This window comes from Elaeis guineensis, chromosome 2 (genome assembly GCF_000442705.2).
Source record: "Elaeis guineensis isolate ETL-2024a chromosome 2, EG11, whole genome shotgun sequence".
Lineage (NCBI taxonomy): Eukaryota > Viridiplantae > Streptophyta > Magnoliopsida > Arecales > Arecaceae > Elaeis > Elaeis guineensis.
In genome coordinates this window covers 84,505,904-84,532,020 of record NC_025994.2, presented here as the reverse complement: position 1 = coordinate 84,532,020, position 26,117 = coordinate 84,505,904, and the positions used below count along the sequence as shown (strand labels likewise).

The following is a 26,117-nucleotide window of genomic DNA, read 5'->3' as shown; positions in this document are numbered from 1 at the left end:
GCGATGCTGCGAATCTGGCAACGGCTCCTTGCCGAGATTACGCGCTAACTACGCATAAAATGCAGACCCCTCGCAAAGCCCAAAGAGCAAGTCCCAGAAGACGGCAATCCCCTCTCCGCGGAGCGAGGTTCGAACGTCTGAGCCATTTCTAGTCTAATACTTGGACACAATGTCCCTCGCCGCCAAAGTTTCCTGCTCTTTTCTACCATCGACCAAATCTCGCGGCGTCTCGCTCCCTCGGCCCTCCTTCAAGCTCATCTCTCCCCGAAAATCCCTCTCTCCCAGGGCTTCTCTCAGCGTCGCTCCGTCTCTCGGTATCTCCGAGACCTTCTCCCGCTTGAGGGATCAAGGAAAAGTAAGCGGTGGCGTTTCCCTGGGAATGGTTTTGTATTTGTTCTATTTTCGCTTTCTTTTGTCGGTGGATTGCGTTTTCTTGATTATCTTCATGTTTTTATCACTGAATTTGATTCTGAGTTCGACACAATGTTGTTCTTTTGTTGTTTGACGGATTGAAAAAATGAAAGCTTGGAGAGTAGAAGTTTGATTAGCATTGGTGCACCTAATTTTGTCGATTCATAATGCCATGGATTTCTCTTTTATTGCATCTCATGTGTTTTCTCTGCATCTGTTCTTCTAATTCAAAAAAATTGCGCTCCCTTTGAATGGTTTTGTGTTCCTTCTTTTGTAGGTGGATTGCGTTTTCTTGGTTATTTTCATGGTTTTATCACTGAATTTGGCTCTGAGTTCGACCAAATCTAGTTCTTCTGTTGTTTGACGAATTGAAAATGAAATCTTGGAGAGTAAAAGTTCGATTAGCATTGCTGCACCAAATTTTGTAGATTCGTGATGTCATGGACTTTTGTTTCATTGCGTTTCATGTGTTTTCTCTGCATCATTCTTCTAATTCTAAGAATTGTTACCCTTTTGGCGGATCATGTGTTTCATTTTTCTCCCTTTGCTTCCTTTGTTCTTGTATTCCATTTCCCTCAGGGCCTCATCATTTAAATGCCTTTCATACCTAGAATATTAGCTATGCTAGTTGTGATCTTGTTATTTTGCTGTTTGCTGGAGTAGAAATCAAATCTTGGAGGGATCTGGCGTGCATTGTGCTCCTATTTTTGTCAGTTTTTAACTATTACTTACTTGCTGCTTGTCTTGCATGCCCATCCTCTATTTTCTGGTTTATTCTGTCACCTGGTTGCTGCTTCCTGTTTCTGTTTCGTAGGTTTTCCTTTATTTGCATTCTTTATGGATTTTTTATTCCAATTTGAATGTGCCCTTTCATGCAATTGAAAATATGTGATCCTTCCAGCTGAGTATTGTTTGTCAAGTATATGTTTTTTTGGTTGAATGAAGTGTAAGTAAGCGATCCGTTTCTACAAGAAGAGGTTAACTACTGAATATATTTCTTTCCCTTTTGTTTGAAGGATTTGTAGAACTAATCTGATATGGTTGTGCTAAGTCTCAGTGTTTATGTTTGTTTTGTCCAAATAATGTGTGGTCGTATTTGCCATTAGATAATTTTTTCATAGTTAGATGCCAATTCATCTGAAAACTTGGTTCTAGTGCAAAGTGCAAACTGTCCATTTGCCCTAGGTATCTGGTGTGCCAATGTTGATAAATCCTATCAACTTGAGAATTGAGAATCTTTTGGTATGTTCCTGATTATATACTTATGCATATCCATATTCTCATCCATAGACCTTTATGCACACATATGCAAAACATACTCAAATATAGGCGTGGCAATCGGGTCGGGTCGGGTCATAAACGGGTCTGGTCAATGCGGATCGGGTCAGAAAATCGTCAATCCAAACCCGACCTGTTTATTAAACGGGTCAAAAATTCAAACCTAAATTCGATCTGTTTATTAAACAGATAACCTGACCCGACCCGTTTAACCCATTTATTAAATAAATCAAATTAGGTTAAACGGGTTAAACAGATTAAATGGATTAAATAGGTTAAACATGTCAGGTTAAATGGGTCAGAAACAGGTTAAATAGATCTTAAATGGGTTAAAAGGTTAAACAGATCGGGTTAAATGGATCAAAAATAGGTTAAACAGGTTAAACATGTTAAATGGGTTATCTGACTCAATCTAACCTGAATATCAAATGGGTTAAATGGATTAGATATCTAAAACCTAAATTCGACCCAATTATTAAACAAGTTAAATGGGTTGACCCGTTTAGCCTAAATCCAAACCTATTTATGACGGATCGAACACAGGTTGGATTGGCGGGTTGGGTCATATTTTGCCAACCCTACTCAAATACATTCATGCATGCATTCATCTACACCTGCTTGATTTCAAAATTTCCAGCTTACAAGTTTATGCATTCATGCATGCATAAACAAGGATATGGATTAGACTATATGGGAGAATTATTCAGTTGTACTTAGAAGCATGATTGGTTATTAAATAATATGAATGTTTAAATTCATAATGTAAAAAGCATATACCGATAGTGGATGCATCCCTTTATTCATCATTTTTCTATATAATTTTATATGGATCCTTAATTTCTTGGAAAAAAAAGATAGAGGAGGAACCTGAGGAAAATTAAAAATCTCAAATAGAAACTCATGTTAAAGGATTGGTACTGGTTATTTTTTCTGATATTTGATTATACTAAGCCAATTGGTGTTGCTGGATGCGCAGTATTTGCTGATATGAAATGTGAGTACTTATGATTAGTGACAAAAGATTGGACAGTTTATATTGTTGGGAACTCTTCTTGTATATTTCATAGGGGCACAAAATACTAGGAAATTCATCTCTAGCTCTTTCTCCATTATTAATATTTTATGATTGAGTGGAACATGACCACATCAGCTAGATCTGAACATCCAAGACTGACATAAGCTATCTTGTTAATTAAAGTGCTTAGAGAGTTCTATCTATAATCATCATATACTTCACTGGAAGAGAAACATTACCAAAAAGTTGCATGAGGTTTCATTACCCAATGTGGGAAGGCGATGCTTCATGGTGTGACAAAAGTGCAAGGAAGCTTTATGCCACGTTGTGGAACATTGAAGGATTCGGAGGTATTGATACTCCCACAAATTTGAAAAATGGAAGCATTTCCGCCACAATTTCTAGATTTCTTTACTCTGAAATGGCTAATTATTTGTTAAAATTTTCACAGTTACTAATTATTTTGTTCTCAAAATGAGTGCAATGAGGAATTGCTGAAGATGTATAAATATGTTGAAATATGGTTCACTTGACTCTATATGAAAATATTATATATATAGATTAAAAAGGTCTAATACTGGTCCATTCAGACCTGAGATTTGTACTCATAATATTTGAATAAAACCCTATCCTTTGATTAAACTTTGATGCCTTTTTTGTTGCTGGTGATAAATGGCATGCTAGTTCAGGCTTTTGCATGGGTTCAATAGGTAAAATATTGCTAAAAATATCACTAAGTGTCTCTTCTAATCAACCACACAGCACTTGGGATGTCATTCCTTTTCTCAAATGCCATGTGATTAGAGGAGTAGCATGATTTATACACTTGGAATAAATATAAAGTACTCAAGAGACTATGCATGCACCTAAGGTGAACCTATATATGAAATGCAGCTGATAGAATCAGCATATCTAATATGTTGCTGAAATATCAGTTTTCTGCTATCACTGGTAGCATATCTATTTCCTTTCATCTTATTTTTTGACCTTTGTCTTCCCCTTCCCTCCCCTTGTTATTTCATCTAGTTGAAATGATATGCTACCTTGAGATAGATCAATCTCCAATAAGAGGGAACTGAATACTGTTCAATTGGATCAGACCTTATCATTCTGGTACCGATGGCTGAGGATTATGTCCTTAAAGACTCTAAGATCAATTTGGCTTGTGTGGATGAGGTAGATGGTTGGTCTGTGGCAGCTGATCCAATAGTGGTTGTCAGCAAAGGGCTTCTTGAGCTTTTATTGTCAATGCCTGCGACAATGATCTTGTGCTTTGATTCCATGTATCTTAAGTAGAAACTAATGGAAGATCTGGAGCAGATTCGAAACTTTAATAAATTTAGTAGTTGCTCTATGTTTTCATTCATCTAAGGTCAGATTCACCATAATAAAAAACATACAAAAAATTTACTTCAGAGCACAACACATGTAGGTAAATCATGTGTAATACCAATATCTCTTGGTCTGAAAATTTTAACTCCCACATTGCCACACCTGCATGTTAACTTGGAATTGAATTGATCTAATATATACTTATTCTATGCATTTTATTAGCTGATGGGTGCAGTCATTAGCTGATCTTGCAAAAATCTTTTGTTTTCATTGTAACTTCTCTTTCTTTTTTTTCCAAGAGACTTCCTCTAGGATTATGGCAAAACAGTCTTAATTCGCTAGGAATCTGCTTTTGTTTTTTACTTGGCTTTTGACTGCTATTTGTCTCCAATGCTTTAGGTTGCTTTGATACCTTTCTTGACTGCTGGTGATCCTGATTTGTCAACAACTTCAGAAGCTTTGAAAATCCTTGATTCTTGTGGCTCAGACTTGATAGAATTGGGCATGCCCTACTCCGACCCTTTAGCAGATGGACCTGTTATCCAGGTTTTCCTATCAATACCTTTTCCCCATCACAATTTTACTGTCAAATGTTTTATGGTTGTGCATATTTGTATTATTTTTAGGCTGCTGCCACACGTGCCCTAGCAAAAGGAAACAACTTTGATGCAGTTATATCGATGTTAAAGGAGGTATTGTTATCCTAAGCGCTATTCATTTGATGAAATTCCTCTCTGTCTATGCACATGTTTGCCAGAATATAGACCAAGGTTCGCCATCTCGGTACCGGACCCCGTACCGATAAAATCCTATTATAATGTCGGTATACGGTTTGGTATAGTACGGTAGTGTCAGTACAGAGCAGTGTGGTATGCCCCGTATTGGATGGTATGGGGCGATACATCAAACCATGATGTAGACTTTGTGCATGAACATTTCAATGCATACATTTGCTAAATCTGAATATGAGTAATGCTTGAAAAGTCAACAATGTGGGCTTTAATTAATTAATGAGAGAGCAAGAGACTTACATTTTGTTTCATTGGAAAGTAATGTAGGTAATCAAAAATAGAGAACATGCAAAATGAATAACAAAGGGCCAATTCTAAACTGGAGATGCATATATGCCAGTGATTGAAAGTTGTTATTTGTAAAATTTTGTCATTAAAGATTTTAGAAGGGATATAATGTTGTGGTTCATTGTCATAAGATATACATGATTGGATGTGATTTTCAATGGTTTTCTAACTCAACATTTATGTATGCATATTGAATATTCAATAACAATATTCTAGGACTCTCTGTTGCTTTGTCCATCCTTCCTAGTGGATACAGGCTCTCAATTATCTCCATCTCCATGATTTGATGGGTGCCACTTGTTTGTAGTCAAAACTGGCCAACTAGAACCACCTTTATACTCTTGACAGCATTTAAACTAGTGAGATTTTTTTTTTTACCACCAGGATTTTTTTTTAAAAAATTAAGAAAAGCTTAGGGAGGCATTCCATATTGGCCATGTCATGATAAATGTCAGTCAAAGATGGTAGCAAAGATAACTAACCTGTTAGTTGATTTTTGGTGTGTATGATGTTTCTTTAGCCATCCACATACAATATGTTTCAAAAGATGGTAACCATGAATGGGTACTTCAGATAATATCAGAACATGTTAATATGAAGATGATGAGGATAATGAAAAAGAAGAAGAGACCATTACCCTCGAATTGAAGTATAGAAAGTGATGGGAGTCAACCTAACAAGCAGCCCTGCAATCCACCAAGAAGAGATATATAATAATCAATTTCACCCTAAGTATGATATTCTGATTAGCCAAGATCTACGAATCCAATATTGATCTTAAACATGACATATGCAACCAGAAAAATGTAATTCAAGTCTGCATGAATAGAACTTCATAAGTCAAGACAACTTGTTTAGCCCTTGACACTTTAATCTTTGACTTTTTTTTAATGCTTACTAGAATCTCTAATTTACCCCCTTAGAGATGGCTTAAAATCTCCTAATTTGAGTGTGGAATTGTGTGTCTATATTCCATGGAGGAAACAAAAGAAAAGAAGGGAAAGGAGACAATGGAAGGCAACCAGAAAAGAGAAATTGAATCTCACTTCCCATAAAGTGGAACTCATATTTGTTAAGTAGATTAACTCTGCATCTTGACTATAACTAGTCTTAAATTTGACAAGAATCAGGTGCATGCATATGATCCAGTTCTTCTTTATTTCAAAATTGAGGAAGGTGCTAGTGTTTGTCACCATGCTAAATTGCAATTTTTTGTTCATTTTCATTTATTTCTATGGTGCTAGTCAAGGTTGAGAATGCTTGGATCGAACCCTGTACCTTTTTTTCATCAGAACGGTGTGTAGTGGTACAGAACTTGCACTGATGGTACATATTGACACCGACAGCTTCAGGGAAAAAACTATTCATACATACCACCATGGTCGGTACAGCACTGTTGGTACACACGGTACAGATATATGTGGCCAGTACATATAGGTACACAGTGTTTTGATGTCCCAATATCCATATCCATGTTGGCCATGATACTGGCTGTACCATTCTTTTTCGGCCTTTTTTTTCCCAAAAAAAGATGTCATTTATAATAAGTGATTGCTTTCAATAGATTTGCAGATTGACTTGTTGACATTGTGGAACTTGTTGCTATTTATATGATATGTTTTCAAGTTATGCTGTTAATACTGTCTGAGCAGGTAGTACCTCAACTATCTTGCCCAATCGCTCTGTTTACATATTACAATCCGATACTAAAGCGTGGAGTCAAGGAGTTCATGTCTACGGTAGAAAATGTTGGCATACATGGTGAGTTGACGTATCATTTGATTGAACACATTTATTAGTGTTTTGCAATGTCAATTTTGATCCGAGCAACTATGTTAAGTTAATGTTCCTGTATGGTGAGACTTAAAAAAAAAAAAAAAAACAAAACAAAAACAAAAAAAACTACACACCTTTTTGTGTTCTCAAATCTCAGATCATTGGTTAACTGTTACTTGCTCTTGGTTAAGTTAATAATATGAAAATATGATAGAGAATATTATAAATTGTTTTTTCACATGCTATGCTATATATTGTTATTTTAAGTGTAGATCCTCTTTTCTTTATGTTAATCTGGAGGACTGTAAGACTGAAACTTCTATGTTATTAAAACATCCATTTTGGGGCATTAAACAAAATTATGTTGCCATTCACATAGATGTAAACCAAAAGAGGCTTCTCCTCCTCTTTCTGAGTTGGCGTCCCTCTTTTTGCTTCTTTTAGCTATCTTTAATCCTGCTGTGTTCTTCAAAAATATTTAACTCAAATGACCAGTGTGTTAGTTCTGCTTCAGGACTTGATACATTGGGCTCTGAAATCTTGAAACTTAGGGTTTTGTCATTCATCCTTCTCTTTATCATAGAGAAAGAAGAAATATTGAGGTCATTGCAGCATCATGAAGCCTTTTAAAATTGTTTATCAAACAACTGGTCAAATGAAGGTGCTATATCTAGACTGGGCATGTAAATGTTCACAAAATTGGGCTGAAATGTTTGATTAATTATGAAACTGCAAAGGAAGTCAAGAAATAAGATAAAATTCAATAAAAAAATGAAGAGAGTTGGAAATAATAAAAAAGGCGAATTGAACAATATAATATTGGGAGGGATTTGCTGTCATTTAATTGGAAAAATCGTAATAGGGAATTTGCTATTGTGTAGTAACAAATCCATAATATTGACCTTCCTAGATGGGTAAAACATGCAGAAGGAAGAGAAGGGATTCCTAAGAGCTTCTTATTTTTGAGTCATTGGCTTCTAGTATAGTTAGAGGGCCATCATGGATTGGGAACTTCTAACTGAGAATCCCCATCTTACGGCACTAGAACTTAGTGTAGCAGAAAAGAGTTGTGTATAAGGAAAACCATGAATATAACACCTTATCAACCCAAATATATCATATGGCACTAAAACTTAGTGCAACAGAAAAGAGTTGCATATAAGGAAAATTGTGAATATAGCCCTTTATTAACCCAAATATAGCATATATCGTCTCTATACTTGAGATATATGTAGATTTTAACTAGAAATTTTATATTGTTAATCTTCAACGTCCTTATGACCCACATGTTGTATGAACCAAGTAGCAATGTTATATTAGAATTCTATTACACAAATGTTATATAGATTTATGTCTAGATGCATTTATGGCTGGAATGTTATATGGACCACTTAAGGATAGTGTATGTGTGGCTTTGAATCCCACATGCCTAGATCTGCAAATGAGCCATGTCTGAGGGGATTTCTATGCTGCTCATGCTTCGCTCTTTTGTGAAGTGGTATTCAAGGTTGGGCCAAGGTTTACTACAAGTCAAGTTTGGTTTTGTTTTAATGAGCTTTGAACAATCCTATTTATTGAGCCAAGCTCAAGCAGCTGAGCTTCTGTTTTTCTGCAAGCCTAGAGTTTGTTCAAGTTTTATGAGTTTTGCCAGAAATGAGGCTTGAGCTTGGCTTGTTTTATAATGAGATCCTAGTTGCCAGAAACAAGAGTGGGTGAGGGAGCAGGTATGGGAAGAGGATATTCCAGAAACATGTTTAATTGCTGAAGTGCTTAGGAAGTGGTTGCATGTTCGAGTTTTTAGGGAGTTTATGAAGCAGGTATGTTGCCCTAGGTAGAAGTTTCCTGCTATTAAGAATCAAACAATCTAATTTGAGCTTTTTGTTTAACCAAGCCCAAGCTGTTCATCAATGTTTTGGTTCATTTCAGCCTTGAAGTACCATATCAGAGTGGAGAGAGATTGGGTCCTACAATGCATTTGGGACGTTGAATATCTCCAAACTGAGTCATCTCTGTCCACCTCGATCTATCCTGGATAGGATGCATAAGGACTGCTTATGATGGCCTGACATCTGGGACACAAACTCTTTATTTATTCTTTTTTTTTTTTGTGTGTTTTTTCTCTTTGTTCTTGTATATGGCTGTTAGATTCATCTTATTATCGCACCAACCTGGGTCTGGACTGGGTTGATCACTAGTTCAGGGATTTTAATCCTTGATTGAAATATCCAATAAGATCAAACATCCCAAACTTTTGAAAATTCCTAAAAACTGTAAGTGCCCTTGTAATACAGGGCATCCGCATATTTCAATAATTGATTGTAATGCAGCTTTATATACATCAGCGAATTGGCTGCCAATATTCCATTGAAAATGCTGGAACATTGGAATTTCAGTTGTTGCTTACAAGTATTGTTACAGAGAAGTGATTTGATTTGACAAGAAAAGACCTACACTTTACAGTTCTGGAATAAGTGGAAAATATTTCAACATAGGGAATTAAATTCGACAAATATAAAGGAAGTTAATTGTAATTCATGATTTTAATGCCTATTTCTCAAGAATTTCTAAAATGTGCATTTTCCCAATAATTCGCAATTAAAATCAGGAAAGACTTTGGATGAACCACTCATAAAATGATGTGCTCTATATGCAGTTGGTTGAGAAATCAGCGATGTTGGAAGAATAAACATTCTCTCTCTCTCTCTCTCTCTCTCTATATATATATATATATATATATATATATATATAAAGTATTATATGCGTTTTATCTGAAATTTCAACAGTCAAAATGGGAGACTACATGGAAAATATCTTGCTTCACCCCTTTTTCAGACAAGATGTGCTCAATTATCACCAAAATGTTTGGCCTCTCTCACAGACTAGCTGTATAAAAATTATAATAATGAAAACTAAATCCAACTATTTGCTTGAATTTGAGTAAGATCACCAAAAATGTACACTGGGGCCTCTTTAGTTTTCTTCTGACTGGTTAATCCTTTATACTGATACATGGCCATTCCATGTAGTGATCTGTGTTCTTCAACCAAGTGTTTTTTTTCTTGCTGTTATCTCTTTAAGAATATTATTTTTAATGCAGGCCTTCATTTAACAAATTTCAGTTCTTGATTATTTATTTGTTTTGTTAACTTTTTTGGTGTATTGTAAGTTTTTGTTGATGTAATCATCAAAGTAATTGCTGGTACCACCTTCAGCTATAATTTCTCTTGGTGATTCAGTAGTAACCAGTACCAATTTGCAGGACTTGTGGTGCCTGATGTTCCTTTAGAGGAGACTGAAATTTTAAGGAATGAAGCTGTGAAACATAATATCGAGTTAGTAAGTCCCTTCTTTATCTCATGTTTAGCTACCTCTTTGCGTTTGGATTTTGTCTGCATACAAAACTTTATGCTAAATTACGACTTCAAAATAATAAAATTCAAGTTAACTAGATGCATCCTCCAAAATGACTTGCAGTTTTATCAAAGCAAGGTGATGTTTTCATAATATTGTTATCACTCATGCTGCCCTCATATCTGATGGATGTGCTATCATCCAATCGTGGTCATCTGTTGGGAAGGTTATTTATATCCATCTTGATGAGCTTTGAAGGCAGCAGTGGTTGCAGCATACGTATAGCTCTTGATTATATAACTTTTCAATGATTTATCATGGCTTGAGACATGGGCTCACTCATCTCGAGTTGTGACAATTGCAGCCAATCAAATGAATGCAGAGATAGCAAAAATTTAACATTTCTTCAACAGACCACAATAATCACACAGAGCACAACTTACTGCAATATGAACCATATGTCTTGGTCAAAATCTAATACAAGTTTAGGATAAAATCTGTTTTACAAGACAAAATACCTTCAAGATCCTAATCAAACAAAACTATGCTAATCGACTATAAAGTTGTGTTGCCTCAGCGATCTCCAAATCCCAAAAATGCGCCTCCAAAACCCAATTTTTGTAGATATCTCTTTATTCACACTCCAGTCCAACTCTTTGACCAATAACCTTAGAAAATTTTAATGATAATGATGGGAGTGAGCAACAACCCAATAAGTAGCATCATCATAGACTAAGGAAAGTCTAATTTGAAATTAAATTGTGTCTAGTGCATACTACATAGGTCAAATTTATAGAGAAAGTCCTGGTAAAGGTTCTTTGAAACCATATCAAAACAAAGTATTGAAAAAAAAAAATCTTCTAATCAGAATTCATGTGCTAGGAAGAGATAAAAAAACATTCAAACAAGATTTTAAACATGGTAAAAACGAATAAAATTCCCTGTTATGGTCCTGACAATTTGGGGTTCTGGGAGGGGCAAATTGTTGATGGACAACGTTTGGCATTTATTTATTTATTTTTGAATAAAGTGGTGGTCCAAGGACTCGAAGCCATGCCATTGTGCTTGCCAGCTTAAGACTTTTACCATTGCTCTAAGCAATGACCCTCAACATGGTACACATAAAACATATTTTCTTATAAGCAAAGGCATATTTTATTCTTTTACTCTCGAGGCCACATAAATCCTTCTTGCTAATGAGTAATGAGGCTGCAAAATCCTCACTAGTAAACTAGATGAGACCATAAATCTGAAATAGGGGACTGGTATTTTCAGATAAGGCTACATTATCCTCAAGGTCCACATATATCACTTTGCGACGATCCACTTGTTGATGTTTGAATTGGGCCAGACATACCACCTTGATAGGGGTTCAAAGAAATCACCATCAATAATTCAAATGGTGCCAAAAATACCACCTGGCAGGGGTCCACTTATTTATCTTCCCGATATTATATTATTATTTAGTTTTGAAAGGATTTTTTACAAACATGACATGAAACACTTTGTTTGAAAGTTCCAAATGAAGGCCACCAATAAAAGGTTTTCATAAAAGCATATTCTCAATGCAATAATCACACATATACAAGCTCAAAACTGCAATTCATAGACCATATCATAATTTCAGATTAACAAGCATCAAGTTTTTCAAAGAGTAGCAAGGTTCTGGGAGCTAATCATGAGTTCTAAAAATGTTGAATAACTTCAAAGTACAAAACAAGTTACAGATCCAAAATCCAAAGGAATAGGTTTTGAAAGCTGCCTAGTGTTTTATTATTTCAAATTTATGTTTAATTTGGAAATATAACATAAAAAGCACAATTCTCATCTCAAGTTTCACAGGCCAAAGATTACTTGGATTCTAGTGTTTTAAAGGGCTTCCTCAGGCTGTTGAATTTTAGGGTTCCAAATAAAGTCTAGATCTAAAGAAACTTGAATTTTAGGGTTCTCAAAATTTTATTTTCATTCCTATTATCCATTTATTTGTGACATTACATGTAATTAAGCAAGTACCCTCATTTGAGTTCAATAAAAATACTGAAAATATCATGTTCCTTTGGAATAAGTGTTTGTTTCTTCCTCTAGTTCATACTAAAGTTTTCTGTATCAACTCAAAATTTAATGCTAGGTATTTCTTAAATCTTAATATTTCATAAATTCTATTATGCCAAAACATTGTTAAGATCCAAAATCTGCTAGAAAAAGTCTTATAGATTAGTCTATGGCACACACCTATTTCAGTCCTACTCAACAAAAGGCTCATATTTTAATCTTACACACAAATATACATATTTGTTTAAGTATAAGAGAGATATTATAAATTATCTTGTCACTTAATGGTGTTTGGATAATGTTTTCCTATTTGGTTTAGGTTTATTCTCAGTTTTCTTCTTCACTCCTCTTGCTGCCTCACATCTAGTTTGTTGTTTGGCTTCTGATTTACAAGGATGCTATCCTAAACTTCGGCTATACAGGTTACAACTTTTAAATGACCTCCTCCAAGAGTGTAGAATTTGGAAGTAAAACTGTGATATATTTGAAGTTTCATTTGTCACAGTACTCATCATCCTAAAATACAGGCTGTTGTCCTGTTGATTTGAACATCGACTACTATTTTCCAATAACTATTCACACTTTTTTATGGCCTTCCTCCCCTTTTTTTCTTTGTATTTGGCTTGGTAAGCTATTCATTTTATAAATAAGCACGTACTGTCCAATATCTCCCCTTTATTTATTTTGCATATGCATGTTGTGCAAGTCCATTTAAATTGGACTTTTCTGGTGAGAGAAGAATGGCTTTGTGGACTGGGGTGGGAGTTGCTCGGACTCCATTTTGGGATATTTTGCTTTTTGACTCCCTTGGTTGTATTCATAGTAGGCTTGTCTGAATGCTCCGCCTTATTAAAAACAAAAAAAAAAAGAGAAGAAGAATGGTATATACTATATAGATCATACAGTTGACATCAGCCGCGGAGCGGCCTCCTTGGTTTCAGCCGTAACCGTGGCCTCCTTGGTTTCAGCCGTAGCGAGGGTTGGTAGTGTGGCCAGAGGCTCACTTGCTTCAAAACCTTCCCTTCAGTCGAGTCTTTTCATTTCTCTTCCCTTTTAAAGAGCCTGAACGTAGTCCAACCTGCACGCATTGAAAAGCTTTGAAGTCAAGTCTTTTTGGAGCTCTTTCAAAAGAGGTTTCAATTGGATGTGTCTTGGTCAAATTGTTAACGACTGCTCATCCTCTTTATGATAAATGATCCGCTTGCCCCGAAATGACCCACCCCAATAGGGAAATCCCAATTCAGTGGGCCTTTCGATACAATCAATAGATTGCCACAAGGGGAGAGAAATTGGGAAAACATAAAAAGAGGAATCAGAATAACATTGTGCCAGTTTCCAAATGCATAGGTTTATTTTTAAAATTTATTTTTTTTAACAAAAGGTACCAAGGTAATTCATGGTTTTCAGTCCATTTAATTGTATAGTAGCATCAATTTTGTACGCTTGAGATGTAAGACTAAACGGTAAATGTTAGTGTGTTTTCTTATATGGTATGGTTAGCTGACCAGAATCTTAATTGAGGCAACTCTTATGTTAACTATAGCTGAGATGCTGCAATACAATTTAGTTATGGATGTTTTGAAATAGTTAAGAATGTTTTCGTTTACCATATCTAAGCTTGATTTTTGTATCCTTTAAATTTTAAGTCAAGAAACAAGGCAACACAATGACCTGAGATTATCTCTATAGTTCTTTGTTGACTTCCTTTACCTTGTTCTGCCCCTTAAGCCAAAAAAAGAACTTTTCTGCTTCACAGTTAGATAAAACTCTGCAAATAGTTGACCTAATGTTTCTTATCATGTTATCTGACACTGTCAAAAACCTTGGGAAGCTGTCACTGTTCTTCTTTATGGGGACTGTGCCACATCTAATTCTTTGCTGTTGAGTCTTGCAAATCAGAGTAAAATTGTTTATGTATTTTTTTCCCTGTATTTTCACTATTAAAATATAATTGAAACTGGATGTGGATAACATAGATAAACATGGAATTAGGAATTTTATTTTTGCTCAATGTATACATACTGATGCATATACATACATATACATATATGTTGTGTGTGTATGTATGTATGCATCTTGTGTGTGTGTGTGTATGTATGTATGTATGTTGTGCATGTGTATGTATGTATATATGTATGTGTGTGAATTAAAGACCATTCCTCTTAATTGCTGCCAGAGAATAGTAGTCTGGTTGAGAACTTGATTGTTGATTGCCTCTCCCATGAAACATTCCATGAAGCAACCTGTGGAGTGCACCAATGAGCTTAACATGCACAAATATATCCTGACTACTCTCACCTTCACAACAATCCATATTTTTCAAACAAGAGGTGATGCTTACAAATTGTCAAGTTCGTAACAATTAGAGAAAGTCTTCACATGGTAATACAAAAGGGAATAGTAATTTCTGGATGAAATGGGATGTTCTCTGCACTGTCAATTATATGCAAGGCATGCCTGTTTGGCTGGCTGGCAAGAAGATACTCTGCCTTTGGTTTCTTACAGGACCATATCCTTAACAATTGAACATGAACTCTGACATATCCATCCACCTGTATGGCCACTACCTCTTTTTTGTAGAATGTCTAAATCAAATATAAGTTCCTCCAAACTGAGGCCATTTTAGTGTATACATCTTCTAGTTCTATTTATCAGTCAGTTAAATATGACTGTGAAATATGGTATGCAGACAAAATTGCAGATGTAACATTAAATGTTCTACTAGGAAGAATAACTGGCAATGCCCTGATAATTTCATCAATATTCGGACCTATAATGTCGCTTTTGTGCACAAATTGCATGGAATTTAGATTGATTTTTGATTCCTCAGGATTAAAGCATATCTAGAAACATAAGGATTTAGTTTTGAACTTTTAGAATATTATCACTGTTTTTCATTTTTGTGAAGCACCGTGTGATTTGAAAATGTTACCACGTGTATCAATTAGTCTTGATATTGAACCGATGCTTGACTTGCTTTACTATATCAGGCAACATACTCTGATATTTCAACAAAGTTTTGTGGAAAATACAAAACAGTGAGAATTAGTCAGTATTGTACGGCACAATGTTCGTTACTACATTGAAAGTTGGATTTGATAACATTATCAAGGCCTTTCCATACCTTAGTTGCAAGCACCTGGTCTACTAGTTCATCTGAATACTCTCTTGATCCCTTCTGTTTCTTTGCTCTCTAGAGCTCATGCCAGAGAATTTATTTTGTAGATTTATCTAAGTCACTTTTAATGAAATGGTATTATGTTCCTTAATTTTTCCTAGTAAGATTAAATCTACTGATCTTTTCAGAAAGATACTATTAGATTATCTTGTACTATGATTTTTTTCAACTTACTATCATTTTGTTCGACCAGTTCCTACATACTATCGTATGTATATCTTTTGGGCTTTTGTTTCCCTGCTCTTGCACCTGCATTATCTCCTGTTCCCACTTCCATTGTCATGCAGCTATTAGGAATTTAGGATATCAAGTCAACATTAATTTTGGCATTTTCTTGGTTCTTGCTAGAGTATGTGTTTAGTTTTATCAGCTTTGCTAATTGTGACTATATTTTACAACTTTATGACATGCTTGGGTAATTCGATGCTCTCTTCTTATTTGAGTATAATTATGTGCGCAAGGAACAAGAATCTTTGACATTCTATAAAGTAATTTTGAATCTAAAAGTTCATGCTATTGTATAAATTGATGATTTATTTTATTGATAAATCGAAAGCTCATCTTGTTATAGAACTAGCCTTGCTTACTTTTTCAAATTGTTCTCTCTTTTCATTTTTTTTTTCATCACACCACAGGTGCTGCTCACAACACCCACCACTCCAATAGAAAGAATGAAAGCCATTGTTGAAGCTTCAGAAGGATTTGTATATCTTGTAAGTTGATTTGTTAGACTGGTTGAAATATTCATCTAGTTGTTTTTGATCCATTTAATAGACATTTTGTTATTAAATTACACAAAAACATGCTTCACCCACCATCCACCAAGCACCATGCAGAAAAATCTAGAAAAGGCAAATGCAATTTCTTCTTCCTTGAAGAGGTTATTTATATTTTGATATTTCACATTAATCATTGCTGTATCATTAATACATTTCCATGTGTTTTTCTCTTTTTTTTCTTTAGCCTCATTTTGCTTTAATTGTTAATTATTTCAGCATTAGCTTATCTCGTTGCAGTTTTGTATTGTTTGAGTTACGTGTTAGTGCATCACCTTATATCTGCTCTAATGCTCTCCCTGTGAAATCCTTCCAAGTTCCGAGATGGATTCTTGCCCAAAAAATAAGAAAAAGGCTTGGAAGCGAAAAGGCTTTTCCAAGGAGCAACTTCCTTATTAGGAGGTTCCCCTATTGATATTTAATCACTCTCAAACAGGGGTGGCGGGTGGGTACAGAAAGACTAATCCATCTTACTAGAAGGTGACCCCAGCCTATCTCGGGAGAACGAACTATAGAGTGCTTAGAAGAAGTCAGGGAAGATGAGGAAAATACATTCCCTTGTTTCCAACAATGTCTTGTGAATTAATGGCTTTTGCAGACCACATGCAATTTATACATAGTAGGGGCGATCCATATGGAAAAAACTATCATAAGAAAAAAAAACTGTTGCGGACTGTATGAAGTTTTTAGCTTGATCGGTTGACTGTGTTGGCAAGAATCAATTACATATTGTTAATTGATCATACCTACCGATACTTTTGGTTTACTTTGCATTTTATTAAATTTTTGAATCAAGGTATGATTGCCTTACTCCTTTCTAAGGGAAATTCTATCAAGACTGGTTTGGAAGCCAACACTCTGTCATAACATTGGCTTCAGTGGATCCTTGATTCTGTTTGGAGCTTGCTAATTAGCTAATTCCTCATCAGAATAGCTGAATACACTTCATTCATTCTATGATAAGGGTGTATGCATTAGTGAGTTAGAATCTATGTTGGGCAGGAGTCATATCCAAAACATGATGGCTTCGATCTAGAGCTGAAAATGGATCGTATATAGATTGGTATCCATATTTGTATCCATATTTTTTTCAGCAGATGCGAATACTGATATGGACACTAAATGGATATCAAAGTAGTGTCCATATTTTTTCTAAACGGAATGGGTATGACCATATCCATATTTATTCTAAATTAAAATAGATACAAGTTGGATATTAGTATATCCATAGTTTCTCTATCAAATTTGGACATAAGTCAAATATTATTTGGATATAAATCAGATTTTGAATGGATTTCAATAATGAAAACCAACGTAGTTAACATAGTCATAAAGGATGAGAATGAAATCCAATATCAAGATCGCATGTGACACATAGGTAACTAGATAAGGATCCAAATAATAGTTATAAAACTTGCATGAAGACCGACCCAGCCAAGGGTTTGGATTGTTGATCCGACTGGATTTGTTTTAAAAATATAAATACGATCAAGAATTGTCTATTTGATAGAGAACTTGTAATGAAAATTATTTATAGATCTAAGAATATGTTACATGCATTGCTATTTTAAAATATTGCATACAACAAAGTTTGGAAAATATCATAAAGAATAAACTGAAATATTTCATTTTTGTCATAATGAAAAAGTCTATTTTTTTGATAAAAGTAATTAATAAATAAAATATGAAATATGTTGTTTTGTGATGGAAATAAGTTTTGAATAAGTATAATAAAATATCAATATAAAACAAAAATGAATATTGCCTTGGTGACTGAACAGCCTGCATCTTAGTGGAAGATCACAAGCTTGATCCTCGATAAAGATAGTATTTAAATATTCTTTACTAGATTTGCAGATCAGAAATCCTCAAATTGCAGATCTGGATCTGTATCAATTCATGAGTACTTATTCGAATCTAGTTCCAGATCCAATTGAATTCAATAATTTCTATCAGAATCCAATCGGAAACTGGGTATGAAAATTGAGATGGTCGGATGTTATCTTACTGCTTTTCAGCCCTACTTTGGTCATAAGGCAACAAACGTGCTGGTGGTCACTGGAGGCATTCCACCATCCGAAATGTGAGAAAGCTTTTATGGACCTCATGAACACTTGGGCCTAAATGAACAGGCTTGACATAACCACTGGTAACATAGGAAATTATGGAAAAGCAGCATAAATAATGACAAAAGGACCAGTTAGAACAGGTAGATGACAATAACACAGAGTAACTTGACATCCAAATGAAGGAAAAATGGTCTAGAAGAGTCAACATTGATTAATAAACCCCGTAGAAATGTGCTATAAATGATTTGAAGTAGATTTAGAGCATCATTGTTGAAAGCAAACTGCGTCAATCAGGCATCTATTAAATTTGTTGGTGAAGGTGATGAGATTTCAAGAGAAAAGGATAGCATAATTTGATCATTATATATTAGAACCAATCCGAAAAAGTTAAACATCAGTGCTCAAAGGTTGCAGAAAAAACTATAGAATTTTTGAATTTACCAGTAGTATAATGTTATCTGTAACCACAAATGATGGAGCAAGGGATGTTGGTTTATTTCAGCACATTTGCACCTCACATATCATGGGTGGTTTAAATAGTTTAGAGAAACTGGTATTCTGCACTCGTATTGACCATGACATGGACTGGTTGAATTACCATGTTTCAACTTAAGTCAACTGCCCAATCACTTGCAAAGTCTTTCTTGTTCAGAGGATGCAATGCAGACTGGTATATACATATGTACATCAGAAGAAGACAGCATGGAGACACCCAGACAAATGCGTGTATAGTAAAAGAACAAGCCTGACTGAAAATTTTGTGTCAGCTTTATGAATTATTCTCTTTTATTTATTCCTATCAAAATTCACATCCTCTATGATCAGAACATGTTATCTTTTGAACTTTTCCTTAGTGTCTGTCTAATGCCAGCCTTCCACATTTCACAGTGATGTTTTTATATGTATATCGATGGGGTAAAGAACAAGTAATCTGCCCTCTTTTGTTTTCTTAGGTCACTAAATTCCTAGAGTGCTAAGATCATTTTATTTAAATTGTCCATATAAAAGGTGCAAGCTGTGCATGCATGCAGGTACACAACCAACAAGTGTTGTCATAATATTTTTAGTTATGAACCCTTCACCCGACATCAGAGTCTAGGGTTTGTGCAACCCTTTCTGTGGTTGCAATTTGAACTCTGATCTTTTCTTTCGGTGTATGTTAACTTGCTGCCAGACCTTTTCCATTATTAGTTAAGTGTGTGCCTTGTGTCTTTGTGTTTTGTGGAGTTTAAGCGCCTTTAATAGCACAAGATGAAACAAATAATTTGGTTTGGTCATCTCTCATAGCGAGTGCAAACTAAGTGTGTGTTACAACATTGGCCACATGCCAGCAAGCTAGTATCAGTGTTTTGCACTAACTATGAGGTTAGAAGATTTATTTTCCTTTATGTATCGATTCCTATGAAAGGCTACATGCCCAAGTCATCTAACAAATAATTTGGTTTGGTTGTCTCTCGTACGAGTGCAAACTAAGTGTGTGTTAAAATGTTGGCCACATGCTAGCAAGCTAGTATCAGTGTTTTCCACTAACTATGAGGATAGAAGATTTATTTACCTTTATGTATCCATTCCTATGAAAGGATACATGCCCAAGTCATCTAACAAAAATGCAGGCTGATGGACTATAAGGTGATATGATCCATGGAGCAATCTACATGTGGCTCACGTTTCTTATATATACATGAATATCTGCATTATGTAACATGCATAAATATATAAATAGATAGATATATGGAGTGATAGGTAGAGAGAGAGAGAGAGAGAGGCAACTTGCAGTCATGCACTAGATTCCACCAAGGATTCAAATCTCGAGGATTGATACCATATCAATGGCTGGCTGATATGCTAGATCCTTGAAACAGGGATGGTCAGTATATGCACCAAGAAAAGGTGTGTTGAGCTGTACAAGGTTGATGTCGTGACATGTATGGACCCATCAAGTCTTTACATTTCAAATCTAACAGTCTGGATAATCTTGAGGTAATTAGTGTTACATGCTCCTTTCAGCCTTGTTAACTTTATGCCCAACGATGCAGAATTTTGATCCTTTTTGCCTAAATCATTGGAAATTATGTAAGTTTACTGGTTATTTAGATTTTCTTGATTAAATCATGGTCATTCTCAATTTTTTATAGAATTATTGCTCTGTCATTTGCACACTGCTGAAGTTTCTAGCCTTTAACTTGCCACACATGAGATCCCATACATGATATATTGATTACTCAAAGTAAGTTTGTTTTATGATGGTGAAATGCTATCACTGCTTGCTAATTACCTTAGTTTGGATCTCCACTTGTTTTTGTGCTATTTCAAATAACTTTTGCACTCATTTAAATTTCTAGCGGTTGGGCTTGTTATATCTTTTTTTATGTAGGTGAGCTCTGTTGGAGTTACGGGTGCCCGTTCATCTGTAAGTTCACGCGTTCAATCTCTCCTACAGGAAATTAAAGAGGTTTGTCACCCTAATTTCCATTTCCCTTCATTATTGCAAAGAAAACAATCTATTGCTGATCAAATATAGCCTTGATGTTAGTAAATATAGCATGCAATGTTGAGTACTCTTTCAATTTATATGCTCTCATTTCAATAGTGCATTAAAAAGTGACCATGATATTCGGCGGTCAAGGGACTGCCAAACACATGCAGGCTGCATATGCAGGCACATATGTGGTTAGTTTTTTTTTCCTATATAAAATAAATAAAATATATTAAGTACAATGAAAATGACAATACTGTTTGTGATACTATTCTGGATAATTAATATCAATATTAATAACAGCAATAATTAATAACTAGTGCTTACTAATTGATAATGATAGTGATAGTTATGACATAATTGAAGCCCACATTCAACCTAACAATTAGTATCAACATGCTTCATCGGCACTGGGCCATGTAAGAGTGGGCCACGTGTTTGGCTCCATAATGCTAAGTGGGTTGTTTATGCAACCACATAATGCTAATGAGCCACACACTAAGTAAACTGCCTTGTTCAGCTTATATGCGATATGACCGCATATAGTGATTGCATATAGGCAATATGGTGCAGGAGGACCTCATACACACATGCGGTTGTATGTGTGGCCTTGTTACCGCATCTTAAAGCACTGCATTTTAGTGATCACCTGTGGATGTGGTATTTGGGCCTATCATAGTTTCATATGCCATTCCTTTTGGAGAAGAGCATGCTTGTAATTTAATATTATTATCAATTCTAATACTATGCTATGAGTGCATACATATTTTTAGGTTGTGAAGGATCATGATTATGCAAATTTATTTTATTTGACATGTTTGTTGGCAGTTTTTGTATGGATTGTTTTGATAAAGCCACGTTTTTATTTATGATTTCCTGAGTACATGGTAACTTTACAGTCAGTCAACTGACTCTGTGGTTAGAGATGGTGGTAGTATGCGGTTGATGGCAGGTCTCTGATGGAAGAGGAAACTTTCATGCATTTAATTTATTAGGTTCTAGTGAAAGATTAATTGCCCTATTATCCTGAGGCCAAATCAATTTTGCATTTTAAAATAGTTACCCATGTATAGAATTTTGATAATCTATTCATTTGTCCATTTTCTTATCATGCATTAGCCAGTGTTCTTGTGATGCTTCATATTTGCTCCATAATTTATTTTATTGTTTGAAATATTAGAATAGGTCCAACATACACTCTCTTGCGCCTTTTTTGTTTGCTTTGTCCATGGCTCTTGGGATAGTGCCATATGTGCTTTTTTGAATTTTTTCTTATTATAATTAAGGCTATTCTCACACCTGATGGGCTCAAAATATTGTGTAGTGTTTATTTTATAACTGGTCAGGATGCCTGACTCTTATGTGTAGGAGAAATTTTTTGTACACCGTATATGGTATAGAAAAAATACACCGTCCCATCTGATTGGATCATGTAGTCACCACTTTCCAATGCGCATTTAATGCCTGCAGTTTTTCTTTTTCGTTTGAAATTTTGAATAACAAAAATGCCCATCTTCTGAAAAAATTATGACATCTTGTAGCCATACTATGATATCCTGCGGTCAAATTTTGACTTCATGCATAGGAAGTCATAATTTGGCAACAGGATGTCATAAGAGAGGGGCACTTTCATCATTTAAAAATTTCATAAATTTTCAATGACGAAAATGCCCTTCTCTTTTATGGCTTCTGGAAGAAAATTATGATAACTTATGCAGAAAGTCATAATTTGACCGTAGGAAGTCAAAATTTGACCGTAGGATATCATAATTTTTCAGAAGAGGAGGGGTATTTTCGTCATTCAAAATTTCAAACGAAAAGCGGAACTGCAGGCATTAAATATGCATTGAAAGTATCATAAATTTTCAACGACGAAAATGCCCTTCTCTCTTTATAACTTCTGGAAGAAAAATTATGACATTCTGTGCAGGAAGTCATAATTTGACCGTAGGATGTTATAATATGGTCACAGGCTGTCATAAGTTTTTCAGAAGAGGTGTATGTTCATCATTTAAAATTTCAAATGAAAAAGCGGAACTGTAGGCATTAAATGTGTGTTGGAAAGTAGTAGCTACGTGATCCAATTAGATGGGGCTGTGCATTTTTTCTACACCAGGTGTGGCGTATAAAAAATTTCCTATATGTGTAGTGTAATCCACGTAGGCGGGAAGGGTTGGATGCGCTAAGTGTCTGGAGAGAAAGGACGATGGGATCAAGGGAAGCCACCAGTTTTGCAATCCCGAGAATTTTGGGTACTAGTAATCAATGTTTAGATGAATTCCTTCTGAAGATCTTGGCATTGAAAAGTTAGCAGGCTTTCTAAACCAGCCTACAGAACACTCGGTCTCTTCCCTGATCCCATTTCTTAGTTCTTCCCACCCTTGCAGGACAGGGAAACAGCCTCTTAAGTTATACCAATATTCTTTTTGATATGTCAACGAAGATGTTTTCTCCTCCCTTTGGTGAATGACAATATAGCAGATCTTTTATTTTGGTATCTCTACATGTTCAGATGCTAAATCCTGAGTTCTGATCATCCATGGGTTCAATCAGTGCACTGATATCTGGAAATGATTTTCAGTCTGAACTGCTATTTTTGAACTGCTGGTTCATGGTCACTGAATAGAATCCAGGATTCTTGCTGTGAAGTATCTGCAGTTTACCAGAGTGAAATGCATTAACTTTGGATCCAAGTTTTGTAGATGGTTTGAACTTTGTTACATTAACTTTTATTCAGCTACCATGTCTGCTTTTTTTTTTCTTTTCTTTTCTTTTTTTTTTTGTTGTGGTTGTTGGGGGGGGTGGGGGGGGGAGAACTCAATCATAATCAGTCTGCACGCTGACAGTTTCAGCTAGAAGTGCAAATCAGAATTGTGTTGCCTTTGGATAGCTTGACAATTATAGTTATGCCATGTAATGAGATCCTAACAGTATCTGTTATTTGATATTCCTTGCTTTTATCTCATTTAGATGACAAAATGTTTTCTTATTGTTCACAGGCAACAACCAAACCTGTTGCAGTTGGCTTTGGCATATCGAAACCAGAGCATGCGAAGCAGGTCAAATATTTGATGGAAGAAACTTGATTTACATCCAGTTCCTTGCCACTCTGACTTCAGAAACTCGAGTATTCTATAGTTTACTAATTCATGTATACCATAGGTAGCGGGATGGGGAGCAGATGGTGTGATTGTTGGCAGCGCAATGGTGAAGCTTCTTGGTGAGGCCAAATCACCTGAAGAAGGATTGAAGGAACTGGAAACCTTCGCAAGGTCATTGAAGGCTGCAATCCCTTAACAAAAATTTCAAATTTTGGCCTTCTCTCTGCTGTGGCATGCTAAGTTACCTGAATGTGCGTGCTCTTGGTCTAGAGTGCTGCAGACAATGATGCACATGAACGGCATATTTTGGTGAAGAGAAGGATCACCTGAGATATGAATTTTCCATTGTTGTGTTGGAAAACATTGATAGTTTCTTTTTTCCATTGTTAATATTTTATAAACACAAATAAGGTTGGTCCAGGCGCACAATGTAAGAAGCTCCTGGACGAGATATTCCATCACCAATGTTTTTCATCTTCAACCTTTTGTCAAAAGTTATTCCTAGCATGAATATCATGCACATCATATTCCATCAAAAAGGTTATTTTCTATTGCCTATGATAGTTAATTACGAATATGGTCATAGTTCAAGCACGAGGAAATTACACCTGCAAGGATATATGAGCAGGGTGTCAATATGCATGGGGTTTGTCGTAGAGATTTGCAGGTGATGCCATTTGTTTCGATCTTTTATGCACTTAAAAGACCGTTGGAGAGTGCTGATAAATTAGATTTTCTTGCATGTATTATCTTCATTGATGGTGTTGAATTTTCGATGCAGTTATTGTTTAGATGAAACAATCAGAATGCTCTTGTTGTATGTAAAGTATGAATTAAAAATTAATAGAATGGAACTTCATCTAACGGAAATGCATTAAGAAACAACCTATGATTCCATGAGAAGGCACCAACTCTAGCACTTCAAAGACGGAGATACTTATTTTATCCTTAATAAATACTCCAGAAAACAAAGGTTCTGACCATAGGAGCACCGGCAACCAATATATTTCATGTTTTAGATTCAATTAATACCTTCAGAATACCGTGAGAAATATAACCCAGTCGCTTATTCCAGAACAATTATGCATGAACACAGAACCCAAATTTCTGAAAACAAATTAGCCATATTTTTGACAAAGCAAGACAGATATTCAAGTTTGTTGTTTGATCTTTTCTCCAAAAAAAAAACAAAAAAAAAAAAAAAAAAGTTTTGTTGCTATAGCAGCTCAAAATTTTGACCGCGAACTAGTTTTTCCATCCTTATATTTGCAGTGCATGAAAATGCCTCTTAAAAGCACGCAAAGGATTATGTTTGTTGTTTGTGCCCAAATATATACTATACATAAAAGAGGAGTTTGGCTTTTACCAAAAAAAAAAAAAAATAAAAGAGGGGTTTAGAACTCGCCGGCATGTGACAAGTGTCAATCAAAAAAAAAAAGTCCTTGTCTTTTTCTTTTTTTTTTTTTCTTTCTTTTTTTTTTTTTTTGTTTTTTTGGTGGGGGGACGGCGAGTTGACCACTCTCCTTTCCTTAGCAGCGTGAGACAGAGTTAAGGATTTCCGGGCGCGTGATAAGCGTGAAGCAAGGAGAGTGCTCGCACCATTCGTTTTAAAGCGTGGAGAGGGACGCTGGCCCCTCTCCCGCATGCAGACCACGCGGACCATCCTTGGCAGCACCACGTGTCCAGTTTTGATGCCTTTTTCTTGGATGTTTGAGGCCCCTCGTTAGTCGTGCCCTCTCTCTCCCAGACTACGGGCTGTCCCTAGTAGCACCACATGTTTACTTGTGGATGTGCCACCTTCCCCATTTTTCTTTTTTTTTCCTTCTTCTCGGTGACTACGGTAGTGCAGAGAGGGATGTGCAACGTGCCCCAGCTGAGAAGAAGGTGACTACGGCAGTGCAGAGAGGGACGTGCAACGTGCCCCAGCTGCTGCTTCTCCTCCATTTTCTTCTTTGACTCCTCCTTTTCTTTCTTTGATCTCCGCTGCTGCTTCTCCTTCATTTTCTTCTTTGACTCCTCCTTTTCTTTTCTTTCTTTTTTTTTTTTTTCTTTGATGATCACGATGGTGCGGAGAGGGATGTGTACCTTCTCAACCATGTGCGGATTTATATATGATCTTTCTTTTGGATGACTACGGTATATTCTTCATTGGCAGGAGTAAATATTTGTTGCAACGGTGATACCACATGAAATTTATCACAACCCAATAAAAAATCGAGAATC

General features: G+C 35.6%; 1 protein-coding gene across 1 annotated transcript; it reads left to right on the top strand.

The window, feature by feature from the left end:
- LOC105055781 (tryptophan synthase alpha chain) lies at nt 1-24,433 on the top strand. The gene is made up of 9 exons (XM_010937771.4): nt 1-355; nt 4,436-4,582; nt 4,663-4,728; nt 6,768-6,876; nt 10,151-10,227; nt 16,108-16,185; nt 20,692-20,769; nt 23,793-23,852; nt 23,956-24,433. Exons 1-9 carry the CDS (start codon nt 170-172, stop codon nt 24,088-24,090), a joined length of 936 nt encoding a protein of 311 aa, XP_010936073.1. The 5' UTR covers nt 1-169; the 3' UTR covers nt 24,091-24,433.
- The last annotated feature ends 1,684 nt before the right edge of the window (nt 24,434-26,117 follow it).